Genomic DNA, 23,652 nt, shown 5'->3' with positions numbered 1-23,652 from the left:
ACTTTCTGCACTGCCAGAACAAAAAGCAGCTATGTGTTTCTTTCTCTTATTAGCAGCTTTTAAAAGCAATCATCCTATGCCTGTGCCACCACTGTGTATGGGATGTGGGGAGAGTTTAATAGTTTGTGTGACACTAACTATGAGAAGTCATTTCAGAGCTTTATAAAGAAAACACACTGCTCTACCCTCTGCGTGGACATCGCCTCCATCCCACACCCTCATGCGGCTCTCTCCCTCACTTCATTCAGTCTCTGCTCAAATGTTACCTCCCCAGAGGTGAACAAAGCACTCCATCTACAATCAAACCTCCATCATTTTCTACAACCGTAATCTCCCTTTAACCTCTCTTTACTCCTTTTTCCTCTCTACATAGTCCTTTGGTATTGCACCCCCATTGGAATGTAAACCCTTTCAGGGCAGGACTTCATCTTGTTCTTAGCTGAAATCCTAGCACCTACCTAGAAATGGCTGATACATTGTAGGCCCTCAATATATATTTACTGGAAAAAAAAAAAAAAAAAAAAAAAAAAAAAAAAAAAAAAAAAAAAAAACTATGAGCATCTAAATTTTAAAGTTTTGAAGTTGTGTTTGTTTGGTTCTATTTTGCTATTTATCTGTATCATGTTGTGGCCAGTCACAGAAAATTATTTGTTCACGAGAAAATTGGGATTACTACCGGCAAGGTGTCATTACCTGGTAAGAAGCCTAATCAAACGTTTGTCCTCCTGAAAAAGCAGAGTTATTGCTAAAAGCTAGCTGTTTTGATCTCATTCTTGTTCGTTTATTTTTAAGACTGAGATAATGAAATGTCACTCCCGTGGCAAGTCCGCCTCTTTTTTTGGAACAATCTTTGGTGGTCATAGTTTCAGCATAATAACCAGTTAGACCTTGGAAGTCCTTTAGAGTCTCCTCATTCCATAATTCAACAAAGACTGATATAATTAGCTACAGTTTACTCAAGGGAGAAGCTAAAGTTCACCAGGCAGAATTCAATTTAATCCAGTCCATCTATTTAATCTTTGCAGAACTTAAGCCTTGTGCCAGGCATTGTGCTGGGGATAAGGGATATAGTGACAAGACAGGCACTGCCTTGGGCCTCCTATTGGTTAACATCTCATGGGACCCAGAGTGGTAGGGAGGCGATTATAACACAATGCATTAAGAGCTACCCTAGAGAATGTAAAGTGTCATAGAAGCATATAAAACACAAGTCTCAGCCAAGCAAAAAGTCAGAAAAGGCTTCCTGGGGGAGTGTCGGCTAAACTTAAACTCACAGGGTAAGTGGAGATTGTCCAAATGAAGAAGGAAGAGGAATGGAGTGCTTTCTAGGCCAAAGCAAATACGTGGAAAACTGAAGAAAGGTGCATGTAGACAGGGCATTACACTTTTTCCTACAGTTATTTATCCTGTTTTCACCCACCACTCTTCCGCTTTTCCTCAGATCTCCAGTTTTTAGCTGCGTATTAGCCCCTTTCTCCCTAATCATTCATTGCTACAGTGAGGTTTATTCATAAATCTAATCAGGAACCAACCAACCAACAAACAAACAAAAATAGCTAAGGAGCAGCCACTGGACCCTGGAACCATGCCTACACTTACAAAAATTTGATTTCTGCAGAAAAAATATTTTGACTCCTACATTTTTGGACTTCATTAGAAGGACCTGAAACGGATGACACCAAGCTGTTTGCCTAAAATAATGTCCCAAGCCTGAATTGGCATAGATCTTTCCTGAGATTAAAATAGAAACTTGTTTTGCTAACTGAAAACAACTTAGAAATCAAAGAGCCATTTAAGTTGAAACCATTATTTTTCCTTTCCTTGAAGAAAATTCCTGTTTTTACACACACTGAGACATCAGGATAGTGAGGTCACCCTGCCACAGAACTTTCCATTAAAAATTTGAAGTTGTAGAAACCTCAAAAAGAAAATAAAGATGAGTGGGGAAACGTTTGTAATGCAGCAAATGAATTGAACAAACGTTTATAAGCAACTACTGTGTGCCAGGCAGTGTTCTAGGTGATAAATAAAGATACCTGCCTTTGTACAGCTTGTATCCTAGCAGAAAGAAAACATACTAACAAAAAATATGCAAGTTATATAGTAAAATAAAAGATGAGTGGTATGGAGGAAAGACAAAGTAGGGCAGGCCCACAAGCATCAGAAGGGGGGAAGTTGCAAGTTCAAATAGGATGGTCATGACTGTCCTCCTCGAAGAGGTCTGACATTTGAGCAAAGACTGAAGGAAGTGAGGCCATGGGCCACGTAGATATTTGTAGAGGGCAAGTTACAGGTTCAAATAGGATGGTCATGATTGACCTCCTCAAAGAGGTGTGACACTTGAACAAAGACGGAAGGAAGTGACGGTGTGAGCCATGTAGATACTTGGGTCCAGATAGAGAAAACAGCCAGTAACTGGCCCCAAGGCAGGGGCATGCCTGGAGCGTGCAAGAAAGGCAAGAGGCCATGGACTGGAGGTACGGGAGATGCCACATCAGTGCACAAGGCTGTCATTCGAGGTAAGAGGTTTGAGAAGAGCGGTGACTTGATTGGACTCATGTGCATTTTAGGATAATCGTGTTTTCATTTGAACACAGTCCTTTAGTACAACACTTTTTACTCTGCAACAACTGAACAATGATTACATAAAATGGTTTCTAAGTAATCCGCTCAAGATCAGGCACCACAACACTACTAAGCAGTAGCAGCCCTTCCTCTCCGGCGGGCACTGGTCCCTAGTGGGGCAGTCGCATCCAAAAGTGCTCGGGAGTTGAGCTGGCAGAGATAGAAACAGTCTGCTCATTTCTTCTTCAAAACCCGACTGGAGAGCCAAATATTTCTTTCGGTTAGTTACAAAATAAAAAATATGCCTTTGCCAACTCTGCGGGAAAAGCAAACTCCCGGAGTTTGCCTTTGCTAATTTTTCCAAGTCGTGCGGTGGTTTCAGCAAATGCAGACGCTGCTCAGCTCCAGCCCCATAAACCTCTCCGGTTTAGGGCTTCTCCGCCCTCCGGTGAAAGCTACTGCTCGCCCCCGCAGTCACCACCTGTTTGGGCGGAACCCGCGGAGCGTGTACCTACGCCTCGGGCTCCTTTCCTCCTTGACTCTCCCTTTCCCACTTGGAGCCCTGCTTTCCCTCTCCCAGGAGGGTTTGCAACTTTTCTCCCAGGCTGCGGCTCGCCCCGCTTGGCTGACCCCCAAAAGCCACTGCCTGCCCCTGAGTTGCCTGCCCCGCTGGGCCCCGGGGAGGAGCCGAGCGCGCTCACTCCTCGCCCCAGGCTGGGAGGGCGGCGAGTCGGGCGCACGCGCACCCCCTGCCCACCCCTAGCGCCCCTCCCCGCGGGCAGCACAGCTCCCCCTGCAGCGCCTCCCCTAACTGGGAGGGAGCCGGAGGGGGCTCCAGGAGCCTCTCAGCAGTCCTGCTCCGGCCGCGCTCCAAGCCGCTGCCATCCGGGAGTGGCAGCAGCAGCAGGGCGGCAAGGACTGGGGGTTTCCCCCAACACCCCTCCCCGAGACTCTCAGCGGGGCGCCTCCCCTCGGCGCTCAACACCCCGACCTGTTCCCTGCGCGCCGCTGCGCCGCGCCCTGGGACCCGCTGCCCAACATGGATTTTCTCCTGGCGCTGGTGCTCGTGTCCTCGCTCTACCTGCAGGCGGCCGCCGAGTTCGATGGGAGGTGAGCTGGGCCCCGGGGTGCCCTTTCCTCCTTCCCGCGCTAATTTCACACTCACTGTCTTGGGTCCCTTCTCCCCGCGGATTACGCGGTCAGAGAGGCATTTCCCTAGTCCAGAAGTTGGGCCACCGCACAGCGTGGCGCCCGGAGAGCGGTCCAGCGGCCCGGAGTACCTGCCCGAGGCGGGGAGGGCGTGCCCCTGTGAGTCTGGGACCCCAGCCGCGGCCCCCTGAGGGCTGCTCGCCCCGCCTCGGGAATTAGGACTGGGGAGAGGAGCGGCTGGAGCCCAGGATCTCAGCTCTGAGGGCGCGGTTTAGTCACCTACGCCGAGGCGACGTGCAGGACATCCCTTACCCGGGAAACTCCCGCGCCTGATCTAGACGGCTCTTCAGTGAGGAAGCTTCCAGGCGGCCGGGGGGAGGTCGGGGCTCTGCTCGGAGCTGTCGGGGCCGCCCGTACCGAGGGTGGGTACGAGCCAGTGACTGGGCTACTGGGGGAGACCTGTGGGCCTCCCCATTTGGTTTTCTTGAGGGAAGGAGGCTCAAAATGAGGACAGGAGTGTGGGCGCTCCGTGAGTGTGAGCGTGAGGCATGTGTGGATGTGTGTGTGAGAGAGCGCATACATCGCGCGGCTCCTCAGACTCGGGCCAGCCTGACGGCGGCGTGCTGTGACAGGTTCCTACAACCCCGGGCCGCGTCTCCGCCGTCACTCAGCCGGTCCTGCCCCGCGCCGGGGCCGCTCCGGTGTGTGAAAGACGCTGGGTCTGGCGGGAGGGCGTGCTCGGTCCCCCTCTCCTCCGCGCAATTACAGACCAGGCTAGCCCCGCGTGCAGATGGCTGCTGCGGGAAGCCGTTTCACTCTGGCGCACACCGCCGCCCGGTCGCCTTCCTTCAGCGACCCCTGCCCCCACTCCTCCGTGTAGGTCCCTGCTTAGTCCTAAAGATGCCGCACCTGTTGTACCTGCAATCTTGGAAGGAATCAATTCCACAATTGATTCGCTTTCTTGTACCCGGAGGCGAAGAGAGGGGAACCAGTGGAGCGTCAAGAAAAAGCACAGCTTCTTGTTCACTACCTGCTCGGAGGAAACAGAAAGTTCGGGGTTGTTTTGTACTTTGGGCCTGGGGGTAGAAAGGGCAGGTAAAAGAAAGGGGGAATCGAAAAGATAAAGAGACTTTAAGAATACGTGGATAGCAGCCAGAGTCTAGACCTTTTCATTTTTAAAAGCAATTCTTTGCCCACATTTGGGTATGTTATGAATTTCTTGCACACATATTTTCAACAAGAAACCCATCACAAGACATGCATATGATATGATTGCATATAGCTTTTTATAACTTTAAAAAGATGTCTAAAACAGCCAATTAAAATGTTGATACTCTCAGAAGAAAAAAGTCATTTAAGTGTAAATCTAAACAAAGACACAATTTAGCAAATAATGTGTCAATCGGGTGGATAAATCTGTATCCTGAAATTGTATACTTTCTTTAGGCATTATTTACATTGGAGAGGAAAATACTATGAATTGTTGATCTGGGCAGGTTTCAAACCACAAGGACACCTCAGATGTCATTTACACTTTAAACTCTCCTTAGTTTTATTTAGACTTTTTCTAGTACATTTTTTTCTTTCTGCCACAGTTATGTCTCAAAAAGAGATTTTTGAGAAATCTCTCTGCTCCTTCCCCATCCACCTTCTATATAAGGCAGATTTTTTTTTTCTGCTTTGACATCTCTTATTTAATACTTTTCAGTTTATGGTGAATCAGTCAATTCTGACTTTTCCCCCAGTAACAGGTGTGGATCTTTGAGGAATCTGTTTTATTTCAAGCTTCAGAAACTATCCTGTGAGTGGCAGCCTTGAGAATTGTTGGTGTTAGCTGGTGCTATTTCTGGTTAAGAAAGCATCTTTCCCTCCCCTTTTTCCTCCTATCCTTGTGTGTTGAGGGATGGGGTATTTAACTGTCTGAAATTTGACATTAGATCATAGCATAACTATTTCTCTGAAGGTGTTTTAATCTTAAATTTCTGCAGGCATAAAGGAGTTTGTAGACAATTGTTGGGTGTGGTTTGCATTTTTTCTAAAGTAATAATAAAGAGGAAATTACTTTTCATCTCAAAAATATCCTTATTTATTTTGAATCTCTCTGTTTGGTAGGTGGCCCAGGCAAATAGCATCGTCACTTGGCCTCTGTCGTTATGGTGGGAGGATTGCCTGCTGCTGGGGCTGGACTCTCCAGTCCTGGGGACAGTGTCAGCGTGAGTATCAAGCCTGGGGACTTCAGTTCCCTTGGAGGTGGGTCTTTCCACCTTGCTGATGGCTTCACTCCACATATTAGGGGACTCATTACTGAGCACGGCTTGGCCTTGCAGGTCTGACTTGGGAATTTTCAGGTATACTCCAGACTCCTTTTTCTGCTTCTTTTCAACTTAAGCCACTTGTATTACAGTCCAGCTTTGTCATTCACAGAGAGCCACCTTAAATGTTTCTTTTAGCATTTACCCCCAGTATCTGCAGCTCCTTTCTGTTTTCTCACCAGGTTTACTCCTTTTTTTCCCTTGCTCCAGGCTCGGAGATGGGGGTAAGATAATGAGTCTAGACTGTATTTACACAAAATAAACTCTGAACCTTATAGTACTTATATAATCCTTACCATAGCTGTTGTGTAAAGTGGCCCATTTGTAAATCCTTTTTTGAAGTGGGGTTGTATTGACAGTGTTGTAAATGGACCACCCAGTATAATGAAACAAAACCTCTGAAACAGCATTATTTGTAAGTTCTGTTAGTAAACAACCACATGTAATAAGTACCAAATCAGAAAACTGATTTTCACATTTTCTATGATCACAAATGGATATTTTCATCGGAAAATTTAGAGCTACATCAAAAGAGTTTGAGAAATTTAGGAAATTTGTCCCCAGCATTTTATCTTGATCTTAAAATTGTATCTCACTCCTACTGCCAAAAATAATTCTTCAAATGATCAAGTACATTTCCAGAGCATCTTTAGAGTGCTTGCGGGGGGAAGGGGGCAAAATTCTGGTAAGATGATGGGAACTAAGTTGGATTCTATGCTGAGATATGTATTTTATCGCTAATGAGGAAGGAACTTAGAGGAAGAGAGAAGGGGTAGTTACGAAGGCTACAGCTGGCAATGGAGAAGTCTGCCTTAAAGATGAGTTGCTAGTGTGAGGAGTCAGGTAAATTTAATTTCAGGAGTGTTAGGAGTTCCCTCTGCTATTTTAATTCACAGTGTCCTCTTTGATTTTGTGAAGGAGAAACAGTGACATCACAGGTTGGCTCTAATTGCACATAAAGGCCACAGTCTCTGATTGGGAATAGAAAGGTGAAGCAAATGAATGTTTGCCTACCTGCTATGTTCAAGCCACTGGGCTAGACCCTTTGCACAGTGGGTCAATTGCATTCTGTTAAAGGGTGATGGTGGTAACTCCAGTTTCCAGTAAATGAAAGAAGTAGGCAAAGCTGCTGTGCACTCACTGGCTGGTTCAATATTGTTTTAAGGGAAGAAGATCAAAAAGAAGAATGGTGCCTGGTGGAATTTAGTCTTCTACAATGTCAGAAGTATTTGCATGGCTGGAGGCTGCAGGCATGAAATTTGAGAACCAACAGACTCTAATAGCCAAAATGTGAAGAAGGGACCCTTCTTTTGGCCCAACATACCCACACATAACCCTCCTTAATGAAAAATGAGTAGTTACTTTGCAGGAATGGAGATAGTCTCCTCCTTCTTTGCTGCTTTAATCTGCAGGAAACTTCTAAATGGAATGTTGAAGTGCCTTGAAGTGAATACAGTCCCCCTGCCCCACCTAGGACAAGGCTGCATTGGCAGAATGCCCTGGGCGGTATGGGAGTGTATCTTCCCTGAAGGCAAAGACCTAGGGGCATACATGCTCTCTTGCTCTCTGCCAGGTGTGCTAAAAGAATTCCAAAGAAAAAACTCCAAACCCGGAGAGGTTCTTTGACTATTGAATTTCCCAGAAAACACCTTTAAGAGTTGTTCTGTTTTTCTGTACCATGTAATTACGTTTTCTGTAATATGCACTAGCTTGGTGATTCTGGATTTGAATGAGTATAGAAATCTTTTAAAATAACAGGGTATTACAAACAGTGGTATTATAAACATCCAAGAGATTTCCTAGTGTTTTACTTTCTACACTGTAGCTTTCCAGGCAGATATGAGATGCCATTTTAAAAAACAATTCACATCTTTATTTCCAAAAGAGTGCAAAGTGGTCAAATATAGTTTTTGGTGTATTTGTCTTTCCATTTTGTTATTTCTCAAGAATCTGAGGAAACTGCAAGATGGCATGGATTAATTATTAAAATGGTAATGTTATAAAAATATGTAAGATGATTTTATACAAATGACAGTTTATTTTGGATTTGGTGAAAGTTGGAAAGAGAACAGAAGGAGGAAAATATGAACTCTGGAGCAACATTGCTTTGGTTTCAATTGCAGTTATACCTCTTACTAGCTATGGGACTTTGGGCAAGTCATTCAGCCTCTCTAAGCTTTATTCTGCTCATCTAATAAATAAATCTAAAACAGGACATACCTCAGAGGACTACAATGAGGTTTAAATACATTATAATTAGTAAAGTACTTAAAGCTCTTCCTGATGCAGAGTAAATGTTACATATGTGTTTGGTAAAATTAAAGAAATATAAAGGAATTCTGCTACTGAAACAAAATTGTGGGATGGGATATGATATATGTACTTTTACTTTTATACTTTCAAAATCAAAATAGTTCCAAGGTTCTCTATGTTACAATGAAATAAAATTTCTTTCAATTAACAAGGCACAAATGGTTCTTTACCATTAACATTGAAGTTGGCAAGGTTGTAAAAATTAGTTCAAAGGTGAATGTTTCCTTCTGTTTATTTTATTTTTCCAGCATCTTAGATGGTCCAAATTTCTTTTGTCAATTCAGAATTCTGCCTGTCTTTGTTTTGATATAAACAGGTAGAGGAATGTGGGGCTGAGAAATCAGCTCAAAGGGGCAGAACAAACTGAAAAGAGGCTGGTCAGGATGAATGACATATTTCTGAAAACTCCTGATTATTTTTTAGGGAAAGGATTTATGAAATTAAAAGTTTTGACACTATATTTGTTCAAGTAAAATGCCTTGCTATTCCATAACAAGTCAATCTAATATGATTCTTTATAAAGATTCCAAAGAACGTCTAGGAAATTTAATGTGAAAAATGTTTTTGCCTTTTCGACCTTTAGGTAATCATGGAATTTTTTCCCATTAGGAAGGGACATTCTCCCTTCCTCATCAAATGTGCTCTGATTCTCTTCTTTTCTGAATGATTCACTTTGGAATTTTCCTTCAAAACAGCACAACAAAACAAAAAGAAACTGTTCCCATTATTGCATAGATCGTCCCAATTTATCCCCTAGAAGGTGTGTTTATAGGTAGGCAAAGGTGGCACCCTCATTATATTGTTTATCAGATCATACGCCTCAGTCGTTGACTGTTTGGCAAGTGTTTATTCTATTTTGTTGAGTATTTGTGAGATGTTTCACTTAATATTCATGTGAGTCAAATATCTATACAAAACATGCTGCCCTTCATTTTCACTTGCTATCTTCCTATCCATGGACTTGTTTGGAGAGACTGACTAATGTTGCAGGATGCTAAAGTTGGTAAACCTCTCCTTCTGGCTCACTATGTCTAACCAGAGCCACGTACAGCTGGAAGACTTTACTTCCTTCCAGGACTGAGGAAGGAAGGATCAGAGATGCTACTCAAATGGGCATAGAAACTGTCCTGCTGCTTCCTGCCTGTACCACCCAACATTCTATCCCAGCATTCCTGCCTGCTGGGGAAAACATGACTTGTTCCAGAAATAAGCAAATTGTTTTTGTTCGTTTTCGTTTTGAGACAGAGTGTCGCTCTTGTCGCCCAGGCTGGAGTGCAGTGGTGCGATGTCGGCTCACTGCAACCTCCGCCCCTCGGGTTCAAGCGAATCTCCTGCCTCAGACCCCCAAGTAGCTGGGATTATAGGCGCCCCACCACCACTCCCAGCTAATTTTTGTATTCTTAGTAGAGACAGGGTTTCACTCTGTTGGCCAGGCTAGTCTCAAGCTCCAGACCACAAGTGATCCGCCCTCCTCGGCCTCCCTAAGTGCTGGGATTCCATGCCAGGCTCAGGTTGTCTTTTCATAGTTCTTTTGTAGGTCATACCCTTGGCGGCTTCATTTATATTTATTTATTTATTTATTTGTTTTGTGTTCTTGACTCTCTTTTTTTTTTTTTTTTTTTTTTTTTTTTTTTTTTTTTTTTTTTTGTCTTTTTTTTTTTTTTTTTTTTTTTTGAGACTGAGTCTTGCTCTGTCGCCCAGGCTGGAGTGCAGTGGCGTGCTCTCAGCTTACTGCAACCTCCGCCTCCCTAGTTCAAGTGATTCTCCCTCAGCCTCCTGAGCAGCTGAGACTACAGGCGCAGGCTACCACACCTAGCTAATTTTTTCATTTTTGATAGAGACAGGGTTTCACCATGTTGGCCAGGATGGTCTCGATCTGTTGACCTCGTGGTCCACCTGCCTCAGCCTCCCAAAGTGCTAGGATTACAGCTGTTAGCCACCCGGCCTGGCGGTGTTCTTGACTCTTCAGCAGATCTCGAGAATATTGAAAATTCAACATTTGATTTTCTAACTTTCATGGGCTTTGCCTTTATTGACTATTGACGTGGCTGTTTATTGTTAGATAAAATATTTTTTTAATATGTTCGCACACTGATGATTGCATATTTACAGCACACAGCATCTTAAATCACTCAGAAAACGTGTGTGTCACAAAACGTGTGGTTCTTGCTCTATAATTTTTTATCATCTTGATGGCATATTTTATTTTAATTATGTTGTTACTTCTCTTCTTCTACCAAGTGGAGACCTCTGTAATAAATATTTTTCAGGGTTGTATATTTTATTTTTAAAAGCTGTGCATGCTGTGGAAACAATTGTTAACCAAAGGCACTAGACAATTTAGGATAACTGAGTTCAAGTCCTGGTTTTTGTTCCTCAATAGCTGTCTAGCTTTTCTCAGCTACAATATTCTTATTACACAAGCATATTTCCCAGGTATGTTGAAGCTCTAACCAGCATCTGAAAACTTCCTTAATGTAGAAAAAAATATGGAGGATCTAAATATTATATTCCTGTATGATTATCTTTGTGTTTACTTGGAGATTTGACTGTATATGTGACTTATGACAATAACATTTTTGTGGAAAGCACTTTATAGAAGTGTGAAGAAAAACTCAAAATACAACCAGTTCCAAGTTATAACAAAACTATTCAGTTTCTGAGTTCTTTGGCTGTCAGTGACCAACTTGTGGTTTCTGAAGGAAATGATGTGAATTAGGATGGTTTTGTATCATTTATCCTTAAGAACAGGGAAAATTCAGATGTTTTCTTATGTTTCTGCTGGAGATTTTGGAAAGATGTAAAACCTACACCTACAGCTTGACATTGCTTAGTTAGCTCTGAACCTCATTTCCTGATGCCTCTTCTATGTAAAGTGAAAATGTTTTCTTATCAGCTTCAGATAAACTTACAGGTTAGTGAAACATAGGGACCAAGATATAATAATTCATTCTGAAGGCATTTTGGAGTTGTCAAATAATTTTGGTTGGATAATATATATTACTGGCTAATGATCATGGATATTGGAAATGATGAAAAAAGTGTTGAATTATTTCTTTCTGCATTTCAAATGAAAAGGCTATTAGAGCAGATTATTTTGATTTCATAAACAAAATATTTAAATTTCATGTTTCATTTCTTACTCCCATCTGGGTTCAGATGCTTGGTCTTACAAATAGAACATGATTTATTAATTTTTGCTCTCTATATTGGTCATTAACTTCCTGTCCATAATCACAAAATTATATAAATTATATCTTTCTTTGATTATTTGGATTTTGAGTACTCTCTTTAAAATAATCAAGAGAAAATTAGACATGTTAGAATTTGTTCTAAGGCCACATATAGTGTTCTCTCCACAGAGAGGTTATGCTAGTAATGTCTTTCTATTGGAGATCAGCAACTAGAGCAATTTTTATACCTGTATGCATCGAAGAAGTAACAGGGACTCTCAAAAGGGGTGGGGATTGTTCTGTTTACATCTGTGTTGAAGATTGCTAGCAGACTTCTGGGGCCAGCTTAATGGAGCAGAGTACACTTCATCGTCCTTATTAGCTTCCTCTCCTAATTTTGAGGTGAGAATGCAGAATCTGGGTTTTTTTGTTTTGTTTTGTTTTGTTTGTAGGTAGGAATAAAAGCAAGGCAGTGGATAATGTTTACTTTTAACACTAAACTTGAATCCGCAAATCCTTAGGAGTGAGGTTTTTGATTTAGATTTTTTAACTGCCACTTTCTTGAAAGGTTGTTTAAGAACACCATGCACTTTGGGTAACTTCAAGTGGTCTTAGAATGCAGATTCCAGAGTAAGATCAGAGTTGAAGAATCTTGACCTTTTCAAACAGGTAACTTGTTAGTATGTGTAGTTTTCAAAGTTAACTTTCAGAGAAATTGCTTTGTTCTTTTATTCTTTTCACCAATTAGAACTGATGTTTATTTACTACTATTAAGATCTACTAATTTCCTGAGATCCCTTCATAAGCTTAATCTGGGCAGGTCTTAACCTTTATGGATTAGAAATTTTAGTACTTCTTAAGCTAGAAGGCCAGGCCAACTAAAGGGAAGCACTCTCATCTCTACCAGTTCAGCAACTAGATCTGTCCTCAAATACCTGCCACAGGGATATGCTGCTTAAAGCTGTACACGCACATACAGTGGGACCAAGAAGGCACTTCTGGTGCCAGAAACAACACTATGTTTGCTTTGTGGAAATTTTTGATAAGCTTTCAAAAATGTAGGTGGCTTCTCCCTCGCCTCCTGTAACAAGTGTAACTTCCAGCATTTCTTTTTGTTGCTTTTTATCTATAGAATTCATGTTTTATGAATTTTGAGTTCGTCGAATCCACTGCATGCTTTACAGATGATTATTAGTAATGCTTAGTGATTCTACACAGTGTCTTTCAGTGGGTAAGGGAGGATATCCATCACGGGGATGGGCCTTCATCACGGGGGAGCTGGAAGGGCAGGGGAGAGGGGTTCTGATGGCCTAACCCTCATCATTGCCCTCCACTGCCACATGTAGATACTCTTTCCCCTTTCCTATTGATTTTGTGCAGTGTTTTAAATTTTTCCACCAAACTTTGGACAATATTTATTTTGTAAGAGAAAATGTATTCATTTCCTCAAATATCCCTCCTCAGAGCAACAAGCTTGATCAGTTTTTGGTATACTTTTAAGAATATTTTACATACTTATGGGTTAATTACAATAGATCTCTCCCCTACCACCTACTTGTTTTGTCCAAATGAAAGCATACTGTATGCACTGCTTTGTATGCTGCTGCTTTTTCTTAACTGTACAAGTTGAAAGGTTTTCTATAGCGCCTCCTTACCTTTTTTTTTTTTTTTTTTTTTTTTGGAGAGAGGGTCTTGCTCTGTTACCTAGGTTGGAGTTCAGCGTCGTAATCTCAGCCCACTGCAGCTCTACCTCCTGGGCTCCAGCCATCCTCCCACCTCAGTCTCCCAAGAAGCTGGGACCACTGGTGTGAGCTACAATACCTGGATATTTTTTGTAATTTTTGTAGAGACCAGGTTTTGCCATCTTGCTCAGGCTGGTCTTAAGCTCTGAGCTCAACTGATCTACCCATCTCGGCCTCCCAAAGTGCTAGGACTATAAGCATGAGCCATCTTGCCTGGCCGCCTCCTTACTTTTTTATGGACTTAGCATTCCCTTGTTTGGCTACACTGTAATTTATTAGCAAGTCTCTTACTGATGAACATTTATATTGATTCTAATCCTTTGCTAACACAAGCAATTTAAAATAACTTTGAACATATGTTAAAAATGTTGTTTTGCATGTTCCTGGTGTTTCTGAGGAATAAATTTTTATATGTGGTCAAATGGCAGGCACCTTCGTAATTTTGATCAATGCCCAATGGCTTCTTACTCAGTAGAAAAAGTAGTTTAAGGGGAAGGACTGAATGGCAATGCTGACCCCAGTGCGCCAGCAATCCCATATCCAGAGTCTGGCCTTTTTTTGATTTTTAGGATCCTCTGATCCCTTTTCTTTCCCAAGAAATCTTTCTGACAACTCAGTGAATGTCCGTTTGCTCCCATGTATCATCTGTTTCCCATTAGACCAGAGGCAATGGGCTGAAGCTAGGAGAATGGAGTGAGATGTGTCCATTTGCCAGGGTCTCCCACTGGCTTCTTGCCTGTCATTTACTTGTGAGAAAGACTCACACATTCCTTTAGGAATTGCTTAATTCATTGATCTTTTATTAGGTTAGCCATAATTTTTTAAATTTTCTTTGAGACAAAGTCTCATTCTATTTCCCAGGCTGGAGTGCAGTGGTGGGACCTTGGCTCACTGCAACCTCCGCCTCCTGGGTTCAAGCAGTTCTGCCTCAGCCTCTCGAGTAGCTGGGATTACAAGTGTGCATCACCTAGCTAATTTTTGTATTTTTGGTAGAGTCAGTGTTTCACCACGTTGGCTCAGGTGGTCTCGAGTTCCTGACTTCAGGTAATCTGCCCACCTTGGCCTCCCAAAGTGCTGGAATTACAGACATGAGACACCACACCAGCCGTTAGCCATAATTTTTATACCTTTGTATATAGTGTGGGCTTTTTTTTCCCTAGACCCACGACATATTAAGGAGGAATATGTAGAATTCTGAGATCTGAATACCATTTTGGGGACACCTTTTACAATAAAAAGATTTTGAGGAAATATTAAGACATTTTTGTACCAAAGTACTTTTTGTAGTGTCCTTAAAACCATAGAGGCATATATTTTCCATTAGTTATTTTAATCCTTATCCCAATCATATACTTCAGTTGTCTCCTTTTAAAAAAATAAGAAATGCATGCTTAAGTGAAAAATCAAAAGACACAGACTAAGAGCAAGATGGCAGTAAAGGTAAGTATTTCTAACTTTCCTGTTTTCCTGACACCTAGTTCCAACTCCCAACAGGCTACCACCGTTTCCTATTGATCCTTGTAGAGATTTCTTAACTTCTTCAAAATTTCCCTTTTTCATAAATGATGTCATGAAGTACAAACGATTCTGTATCTTGACTTTTTTTTTATGTAACACTACATTTTGGAAAGCAGTCCTTATCAGTTTATTTAAACCTCACTCATTCTTTTATTTATTTATTTATTTTTGAGACGGAGTTTCACTCTTGTTACCCAGGCTGGAGTGCAATGGCGCGATCTCGGCTCACTGCAACCTCCGCCTCCTGGGTTCAGGCAATTCTCCCGCCTCAGCCTCCTGAGTAGCTGGGATTACAGGCACACACCACCATGCCCAGCTTATTTTTTGTATTTTTAGTAGAGACGGGGTTTCACCATGTTGACCAGAATGGTCTCGATCTCTTGACCTCGTGATCCACCCGCCTCGGCCTCCCAAAGTGCTGGGATTACAGGCTTGAGCCACCGCGCCTGGCCCTCACTCATTCTTTTAAATAGCTATATAGTATGCCATTACAGGAATGAATGTACTATAATTAATTAAACAATCCCCTATTTATGTACATTTGAGTGATTTTCAGTATTTTGTTTTTACATAACATGCTGCAATCAGTATCTGCATATAACTTCATCACTGTTTTACACCTTTAGATATGGAGGACATATCTAAAGACATTTGATTTCTATATTAATATAATAATTGAAGTGCTTTAATTTTATTGTTACAAATTTTCTTAAGTTAAATATTAATGTAAAGGAGAGTAAATCATGGCTAATATTACAAAGTAGAAACCTTCTTTTCAGGCACCTTCTATTTTTGATTCCTTGGAAGGTACCTTAAAATATAAATTAAATTGATTTCTCTATTTCTATTTGTTTATGCCCTATTTTGTTTGGGAAAGTATATAAAGTAGCTTCTAGGAATTCATACAATAAAACAAGGAAATAGAATTAACAAGGGCTACTTGGAGGAAAACGGAGTAAAATAAAAAGATTAGGAGGAGAATTTTTTAAATGACGATATGTAAGCCATAGGATCCTAAATATGTCCTGCAATTTGGCTATTAGCTTCTGGTAGCCAAAGGTAAAAGATGTTATTTCTGATTTAATTTGTGTTGTCTGTTAGGGGAAAAGCAAACCAGTTATTTGGAAGAAATTATGGTTTTCCTGCATGTATTTCTGAAGGAAGACTTTCATGTGTCCCTTTACAGAGTGGGAATGAACGATGGAGTGGAAGGACCCACAGCAACATTCCTATCATGAAGCCAGTGGTGGTTTTTGAAAAGCTTTTCATAGAAGATTCTTCAACATAAGATGAGACCCTTGCTCTAAAAGTACAGTTCACAGAAAGCTGTTCTATACATAGCTTAAGAAGCATTATCTATGCACATAGCTTTCTGACAGTTCAGCTGGATCCAGCCCAGAATATCTAGCTGTGATGGGTGAACTGTATAAGGCTTTGGATGGACAGCTCCAGGTTAGACAAGATAGCTTCAGGTTAGGATCACTAACAGTGTTCTAAAGTTTGCTGTATTATTTAACAGATTAAAGGCCAGTTCATTTTTTCTTTCTTTTTTAAGCCTATATATTTTGAGGATGAGTAATCAACTGATGGATTTGATATCCAAAGACATTGTGAATAGAGCATGGATAGGTGCCCCCTAGACCCCAGTGTAAGGAGGGTCTGCAAAGAAATTAGTGGGAGATTTTTAAATATCAATTCTATATCCATTGGATAGAAATATATCAATGCATCACCATTTTGCTATATACTTATTCATTTCCATGCCAATTATGGCTTGGAATAAGAAGGAAAGGCAAGAACATTGCTTCCAGGAATCATTTACCCTACTGATGTTGATACATGGATATGGACCAGTGAACCCAGGAACAAGAGAATCCCTCACCAGTTCTTATTTCCCCCAAAGTTCCTGATTGCTGTAGGTGTGCTGGGGAGTCAAAGTAACCTTAACTGTTTTCTTAATTAACCTGGATTTATAAGCACTGATTTAGGTAAGTTGCTTAGATCTGAGTAGACTCAAAGCAGAGTCTGTAAGAAATACTCTGCATATCAACATCCCATACCCAAACCTAAGTCATCTTTTCACTGAGGTGTACGGAAGGGCTGATTCTCATGTGCTCTTGAAGCCCTCGGCAATAGAACCTGAGATCCTGATACACATGTGCTCCTCGTATTTCTTTCTCCTAGTACTCCAGGATTTTTTTTCTTTCTCAAAAAAAGGAAATAGTGATTTTAAAAAGATGGCTTAATGCATATTCTGAGAGGGTAGCAATCCAGTAATGGTCGTATCCCCTTGGGAGGAGCAAAGAGGTTTTCAATTGCCTTTTCTGCAGAGACTGGCATCAACCAAGAATCTACCTATCTGAATTGTCACCCTATATCACCATGTGGGGAGCTGAGAAAGTTAGCATTGTCAGGGCCAAGGTTTTCTGTGTCTTCATGGGAACAAACAAATGATCAGTCCTCAAAGATTTAGTCAAGATAATTTGGCTTGAAAAAAATTCAAATTGTATTCATCACCTTCTACAACCATAGAAAAATACTAGTAGCATAGCCCTAATGTTATTGACAGTGCATCCCTGGGAACCTGCCAGGACAAATTGGGTGTAAAATATACCAGTTATTTAAAAATTGGTTTCTTATAAGGTAAAGAATTCAGTTAAATGACATCAAATACAAATAATTTTTTATTTTAATTCACTGACTTCTTTTTATGTTTTCTGATTTTATTACATAATTACTACTGATACATAATTAAACAATTATGGCCATAATAGAATTTAGAATTCCTAATAAAGTTTCTAATAAAGCCAGAATGAGGGAGTATATTACAGACTAGACGTGATAAAGTATTATGATGTGTGGCAAAATAGTTTTTCATTCCATATTATTTTATAAATTTTTGGAATAATTTTACTTTAAACTTAGCCTGCTGAAATACTTTTAAATCAACTAGTTATTCTTAACTCTGACGGGAGGAAAAAAGATATGAATAATCAAAATGATTTCTTAGCTTTAGAATATAGTAGTTGTTTTGGAGAGCAAAGAGGTTTTTTTCTGATTATATTTTATTAGGAGCCTTCATTTTCTGCCATATATTAGCTTTGGTAGATACTAGATGCCAGGGGAGTGCAAATTTGAGACTAAGGATTTTGCAAGGGTGATTTGCATGTTGAGTTAAGATTTAACAAAATTTTAAAACCAAACACTTCATTTAATCAATATCTTTTTAACTATTTTATAGATTAATAATATAAATTCTCCAGAACTAGCATTACTTTGCTGTAACATCATCAGATCACAAGGTTAGGGTTGCCTTTGTGGATGCTACTGACTTACTCTGAAATTTTAGGAACTATGTCATCACAGTTTACATTTGTGGTAATATATGTAAAAGGAAAACACAATTAGGAATTTTGGATTTATGCTTACTTTGCCAAAAACCATGTTGATTTTCAAAAACCTTTAGCCTTACTTTCATAAATCAAAGTTCTCAAATTCAGTTTCTAAAGTAAGCCCCTAAATGGTCAAAGGTGTATGTTGTGAAATTTCAGAAACAAACTCCATGGACAGACTTTCCAAATGTAAACTTCCCACCAAAATATTGTTCCAAAGCGTTTGGTGCCTCCTATTTTATTTTAGTGTTAAGATTTTGTAGGTACTTGGTAATTATCTGCCAAATATTTATATGCCAACAAATAGCAAAGCTATTGATAATAGAAAAACACAAATCACAGCTTATTCTTAGTTGTATTTTTTAGTATATTTGGGTGTTTAGAGTTGATCTTGTATGTACTAACTATGGTAATAGTTTCTATTGGACAAATTATTCCAAGTTTACGTGATTATAGAAATATTTTATGGTGTTTCACATAGATAATGGTGATTTCGGGGTCTCTTGTCTCTTGGGTTGAGTTTTAAAATCACTGCAGAATTAAAAGATTGTGTCTTGGTGTCTATGTATGGCCAAGAATTAAGACATTATGATGTCTGGTTTTATTTCTTAACTAAGGCAGAAGTGATTTTTGAAACAATTACTTTTTAGGAGAAAAGTATAAAATTATGAAGAAATAATGTATAGACTTGCTAAATGTTCTGTTCTTTAATCTCATGTTGAGGTTGGACGAATTCTTTTATATCTTTAATAGTTATAAAGTAGTGTATTGAAAGTTGGGATCATCCAAAATGCTACTTAACTTGTCCATAGGATCTGTTGTACTGGATGTTGGTGTTATAAATGTACAAAGTTACGTAGTCATCTGTGAAGAGTTTGCAGGCTAACCTCAGCGTTTTTGACAACGAAAAATATAGCATGAAAATTAAGGAGTTATTACATTTTTTAGCTGATGATTAGGGTTGGGAGGCAGAAGTATTGTGTCAGGGAGGTCCTTTCCCTTTTATGCATGTACCTGGCATTTATCACCTTTAACAAAGTGCATGTGTCATGCCATGCTGCTTGCTTAAGGGGCTGTATGCCTCCAGTCTGAGACATGTGGTAACTGCATCAGCAGTCTTAGTCTGTAGCATTTTATTATTTTGTTTCCAAAGTTTATGCTTGGCCTAATATTTAGACATTTTATAATCCTTTACAGTAAATGAAACTTGCATGAGAAGATGGGCATACCTTTGGAATTTTTTTTTAAAGGCTCAGTTCTTTAAGGTTTTTTATACTTCAGTTTCCTAACCCAGTCCGAAGTTTAGGACTGGCTCCAAACCCATAAACCTGTGTTTAGCAAGCAAGAAACATAATCCCGAAATAGTTTAGTTTCTCTGGTTTATGAGTCACAATTTTATAAAATCATCAGAGTGCTTATTAATTCCAACCACATATAGTAAAGAATCTTCAGATGACCTGAAGCAAGGGTTCTTAGGCAAGTTGTCAGAGAGAGCTCTAGCGTTCTAAGCTAACTGAGTAGCTTTGCTGAATGTTGCTTGTATTTACTGCTGTGGCCATTTTATGATGATGGCCGTAGAGCAACAGATTGTCAAGAGAAAATGAGACAGATTTTTCAATATTATGTGCTATGAATGAATCCTAGTTTAGTGCATCTCTTGATGGGGTTTATACTGCAAAAAAAAAAAAAAAATGCATGTAGGGCATTTATTTCTGGCAACTTGAATAAAATTTATTGTGATAGTTGCATATAAAATTTTCCTTATCTTTCAGTAGAAAATAGATCCCCAAATCTTTCTAGAAGTAATCTATTCCAGATTTAATATGCTTTGACATAAAATGCAGTTTTGTGTAGTTTTAAAATGCAAATTAAAAATATAGGACATTGGCTAAAATTTTATCTTAAAGTCAGGTATATATTAATACCCTAAAACTTACTAAATCTATGTATTTCAAGACTAATTTATATTACGTAGGAAAAATATGACCCAACCTTAAGATACTACAAGAATAAAATAAGCTATACAAAACTGGCTTTTTGGTACTAATACAACTAGTTAGAGCATAATGATGTTTGCTATTCTTTATTAAGTTGTTTTCCCTTTGCTTACAATAATTTAAAGTATTTTTCCTGATAAATTTGATGATTCAAAATTGGCAATTAAAGTATTAAAGAAACGGTATCCTTTTATATTATTTCTTTGTCATATATAACCATAGCCATAACATGTGTGATCCAGAATGTAATTTGCTATTTACACTTTGATTTCAGCTGTTTGCTTAGATTGTACCTGATATATTTTATTATTCTATTTAAGGAATGTGTCAACATCAAAATATGGTGAGTTCTCTTCAAATTAACAGTAGAAACCTAACTAATATAAAAAAAAAAATCTAACAAGCAAATGTAATTAGTGTCTTTAAAAATGCAGAGCAATCATTCTGGATCAATAGTTAAATTATTGCTTCAGTTAAATCAAATTGGACTTAGAATTTTTTCTTCTTATATTACCCGAAAGAAGGCCCCATTCACCTAATTTTAAATTTACCAATTATACAAATAAATATACAATTGTAGGTTAAAGTGAATATTTAATGCTTTAAAGGCATTAATTTAGAAGAGAAGAATAAAATCATCCCTTTTCTTTGACAATCTCTAGGTTGATCAAATACTGACCATTATTAGTACCATTTCAAGTTTCTTCCCTTTACTTTCATCAAACTGGATTATTTATGTATCTTCAAGTGAAATGGCTGTGCTTTCATGGTAATTCTTGTTGCTATTGACAACCAAAGCAGCCATGCAAGAAGAAAATGCTGTGGAAGGGAAGAAAAATAAATTATATTTCCTCCCCAAAGTTGAAGAGAGAAGGGAACATACAGTATGTAAGAAACAGGTAAGTAAAGATATATCAATTTTAAGACTATTAGCCTTTCTTACTAATTGATCAAAAGTTTAAATTTTTTCAGATGTGTTTTCCAATTCCCATTTAAATAAAAGGATACTGTCTCTAGGAATCAGAAATTAATATTCTGGAAATGAAAAATTGGATCTGAAAATACAGCATCACAGAAGGTCTGAAATATTTTAATTTAGAATTTGGACTAGAAGAATAGCATAACTTCAATTATTGGTTAATATTTTTGTTATGAAATGTTTTTCTGATAGCAAAATGGTGACTAAAATATTACTATTTTAAACATGTCCTAGATTTTTTTTTTTGTTTCAGAAAAGCACTGAAAGTTGAATATGTGTAAGTCTCCGGGAATGTAACAAGTTGATAAATACCCAAGCCCAGCCTCCTTACAGAGAAAAGATCTGGAATTTCTTTTTTTGGACATTTGTTTTGCAGCTTTCTACGTCTTAAGGCAGAGAATAGCCAGGATAAGGTGCCAGCTCAAAGGTTAGATGAACATATTTCTTGAAATAATTTTGGCTAATCTATGTCTTGAAAGGCATATCTTCTAAATAATTCTATGAAGCTATAAACAAAACATTAGTTGTGTTTTTGAGTTGCATCTTTTTAGGAAAACTATATTTCTTAGAGATGTACTTATTTCATAGACAATTATAGAATTATAGTAAGTTAATTTTAATTCGGTTATTACATTAAACTTTTCCTTTTCAGTTGATAATTCCTTTCTTCTGTTTTATGAATCTAATAAATTCACCTCCATTCTAACCTAATGGACAGTTTATGTTTTTAATAATTAAAGAAGCAAATATAAAACCAAAGTCCACCAAATGAAATTACTAACATCAGTCTATCATTAACCTGAGGGAATTGTATTTCATATTCATTAATTCTCCATGGAAAAATTCAGGTAAGAAATATTTTTATTGTATGAAATATATAAACGGCTATTACATCACTTATAGGTATTTATGCTCTTGTTTTAGGTACATCAAGTGTTCTTTGTTTAAGATATTTTTGGCAGTAAATAATGTCACTTATAACCCTATGACACTTTAGTGGAAATCTTTGGTGCAAATGTAGAATTATAATGTTTAATGGAATTGGTGCTAAGAAGACAATGTTCTTTTTGTTTGTTAGTTTGTGTTTGTTTGAGACAGAGTCTTGCTGTGTTGCCCAAGCTGGAGTGCACTGGAGCCGTCTCAGCTCACTGATGACTGAGATGGCTCAAGCGATTCTCCTGCCTCAGGCTCCTGAGTATCTGGGATTACAGGCGCCTTCCACCACACCAGACTAACTTTTTATTTTTAGTAGAGACAGGGTTTCGCCATGTTGGCCAGACTGGTCTTGAACCCCTGACCTCAGATGATCTGCTGGCCTCGGCCTCCCAAAGTACTGGGATTACAGGCATGAGCCACCACGCCTGGGCTGACAATGTTCTTTAAACTGATTGAAGAAACTATCACGTCATGAAAATTGTTTTTAAGGCAGAATTTAATAAAAAATATTTGGGAACAAAATTGATAGTACTAGAAATTAAAGTTCAGAAATGTCTTCATTCAGGGAGACTTAAAGCATATGTATTTTATAGTTACTAGCAGTATAGGGTTGACTAGTAGAGCTATGGCTTACATTAGGGAGAAAATCCCAAGGAAAGAGTAGAATATGCACTTAGTCACTGATATCTGGGTTCAGGAACTGTTCCTATGACTTATCACCGCTGAGAAACTAGACATTTTAACTGTTTTGAGCAGCAGTATTGTAATCTTTAAATCTAACTTTGCAAAATTCTTACTGGCTATAAGTAGGGTGCCTTCCACAGTTCTTGATGGATGTTTGCTATTATTAGTATGTGCTCAATATATAGAAAACAAATGGAAAACTCTGATCTGAGTTCTACTAGGATCCATCGTAGAATAGATGGTATAGCACGTTTTCAAATGCATTTTGTTTACCATAATCATCTTTTGGAAATAATCAATTGGAAGTAGAACATTTCTGCAGTTACTCATTTATAAAAAAAACTTTCATGGGATAGTTGTCTGTGGTTCTGAACCTTTTTTTTTTTTCTATTTCTCTAATAATATCCACCCATAAACTTCCGAGTGGAACAGTTTTGGTTACCTAACCGTGTTTGCACCTGGAAAATGAACTGAAGGGAGATGGAACTGAATTATGGAACGTTAGCATTTAAGGTTACTGTGATTTATCTGATAATTATTTGAAAGCTTACTAGAGGTAAGGAGCTAAGTTAGGTGCTGGGAAGATACAAAGGTGAATAAAACAGGGACCCTTACTTTCAATCACCTCAATTTAGTAAGCTCATTGGCTCTTATTCCTCTATGATTCTTAAATAGAAAAAGCTAGGGATAAAGATTTGAGGGAGTTCAGGGAAAGAATCGTTTCCTGCTGAGGAGGATCGAGGAAGACTTCATGGACTCAGTGGTATTCAGTTAATACATTCATTCAACATATATATATATATATATATATATATATATATATATATATATATCTCACAGCTTGGGCAACAGAGTAAGACTGTGTTATGTAACACAGCTGGTATTACAGGCA

At 39.0% G+C, this 23,652-nt stretch overlaps 1 protein-coding gene across 5 annotated transcripts in view; it reads left to right on the top strand.

Moving 5' to 3' along the window:
- Nucleotides 1–3,382: 3,382 nt before the first annotated feature.
- Nucleotides 3,383–23,652, top strand: part of NPNT (nephronectin) — a 77,145-nt gene continuing 56,875 nt past the window's right edge. For 2 of the 5 annotated variants that reach the window (XM_017516838.2, XM_017516834.2), the window contains exons 1-3: nt 3,517–3,675; nt 5,827–5,927; nt 21,517–21,567. In XM_017516838.2, the coding sequence (XP_017372327.1) occupies nt 3,605–3,675; nt 5,827–5,927; nt 21,517–21,567 (223 nt within the window). In that variant the 5' untranslated portion in view covers nt 3,517–3,604. Of the gene's footprint in view, nt 3,676–5,826; nt 5,928–21,516; nt 21,568–23,652 lie in introns of all 5 variants that reach the window. The other 3 variants (XM_017516836.2, XM_017516837.2, XM_017516835.2) reach the window with 3 other exon arrangements.

Source organism: Cebus imitator, unplaced genomic scaffold (genome assembly GCF_001604975.1).
Source record: "Cebus imitator isolate Cc_AM_T3 unplaced genomic scaffold, Cebus_imitator-1.0 Scaffold606, whole genome shotgun sequence".
NCBI lineage: Eukaryota > Metazoa > Chordata > Mammalia > Primates > Cebidae > Cebus > Cebus imitator.
Note: the sequence above shows the minus strand (reverse complement) of the source record. Positions and strands in the feature narration are given on the sequence as shown.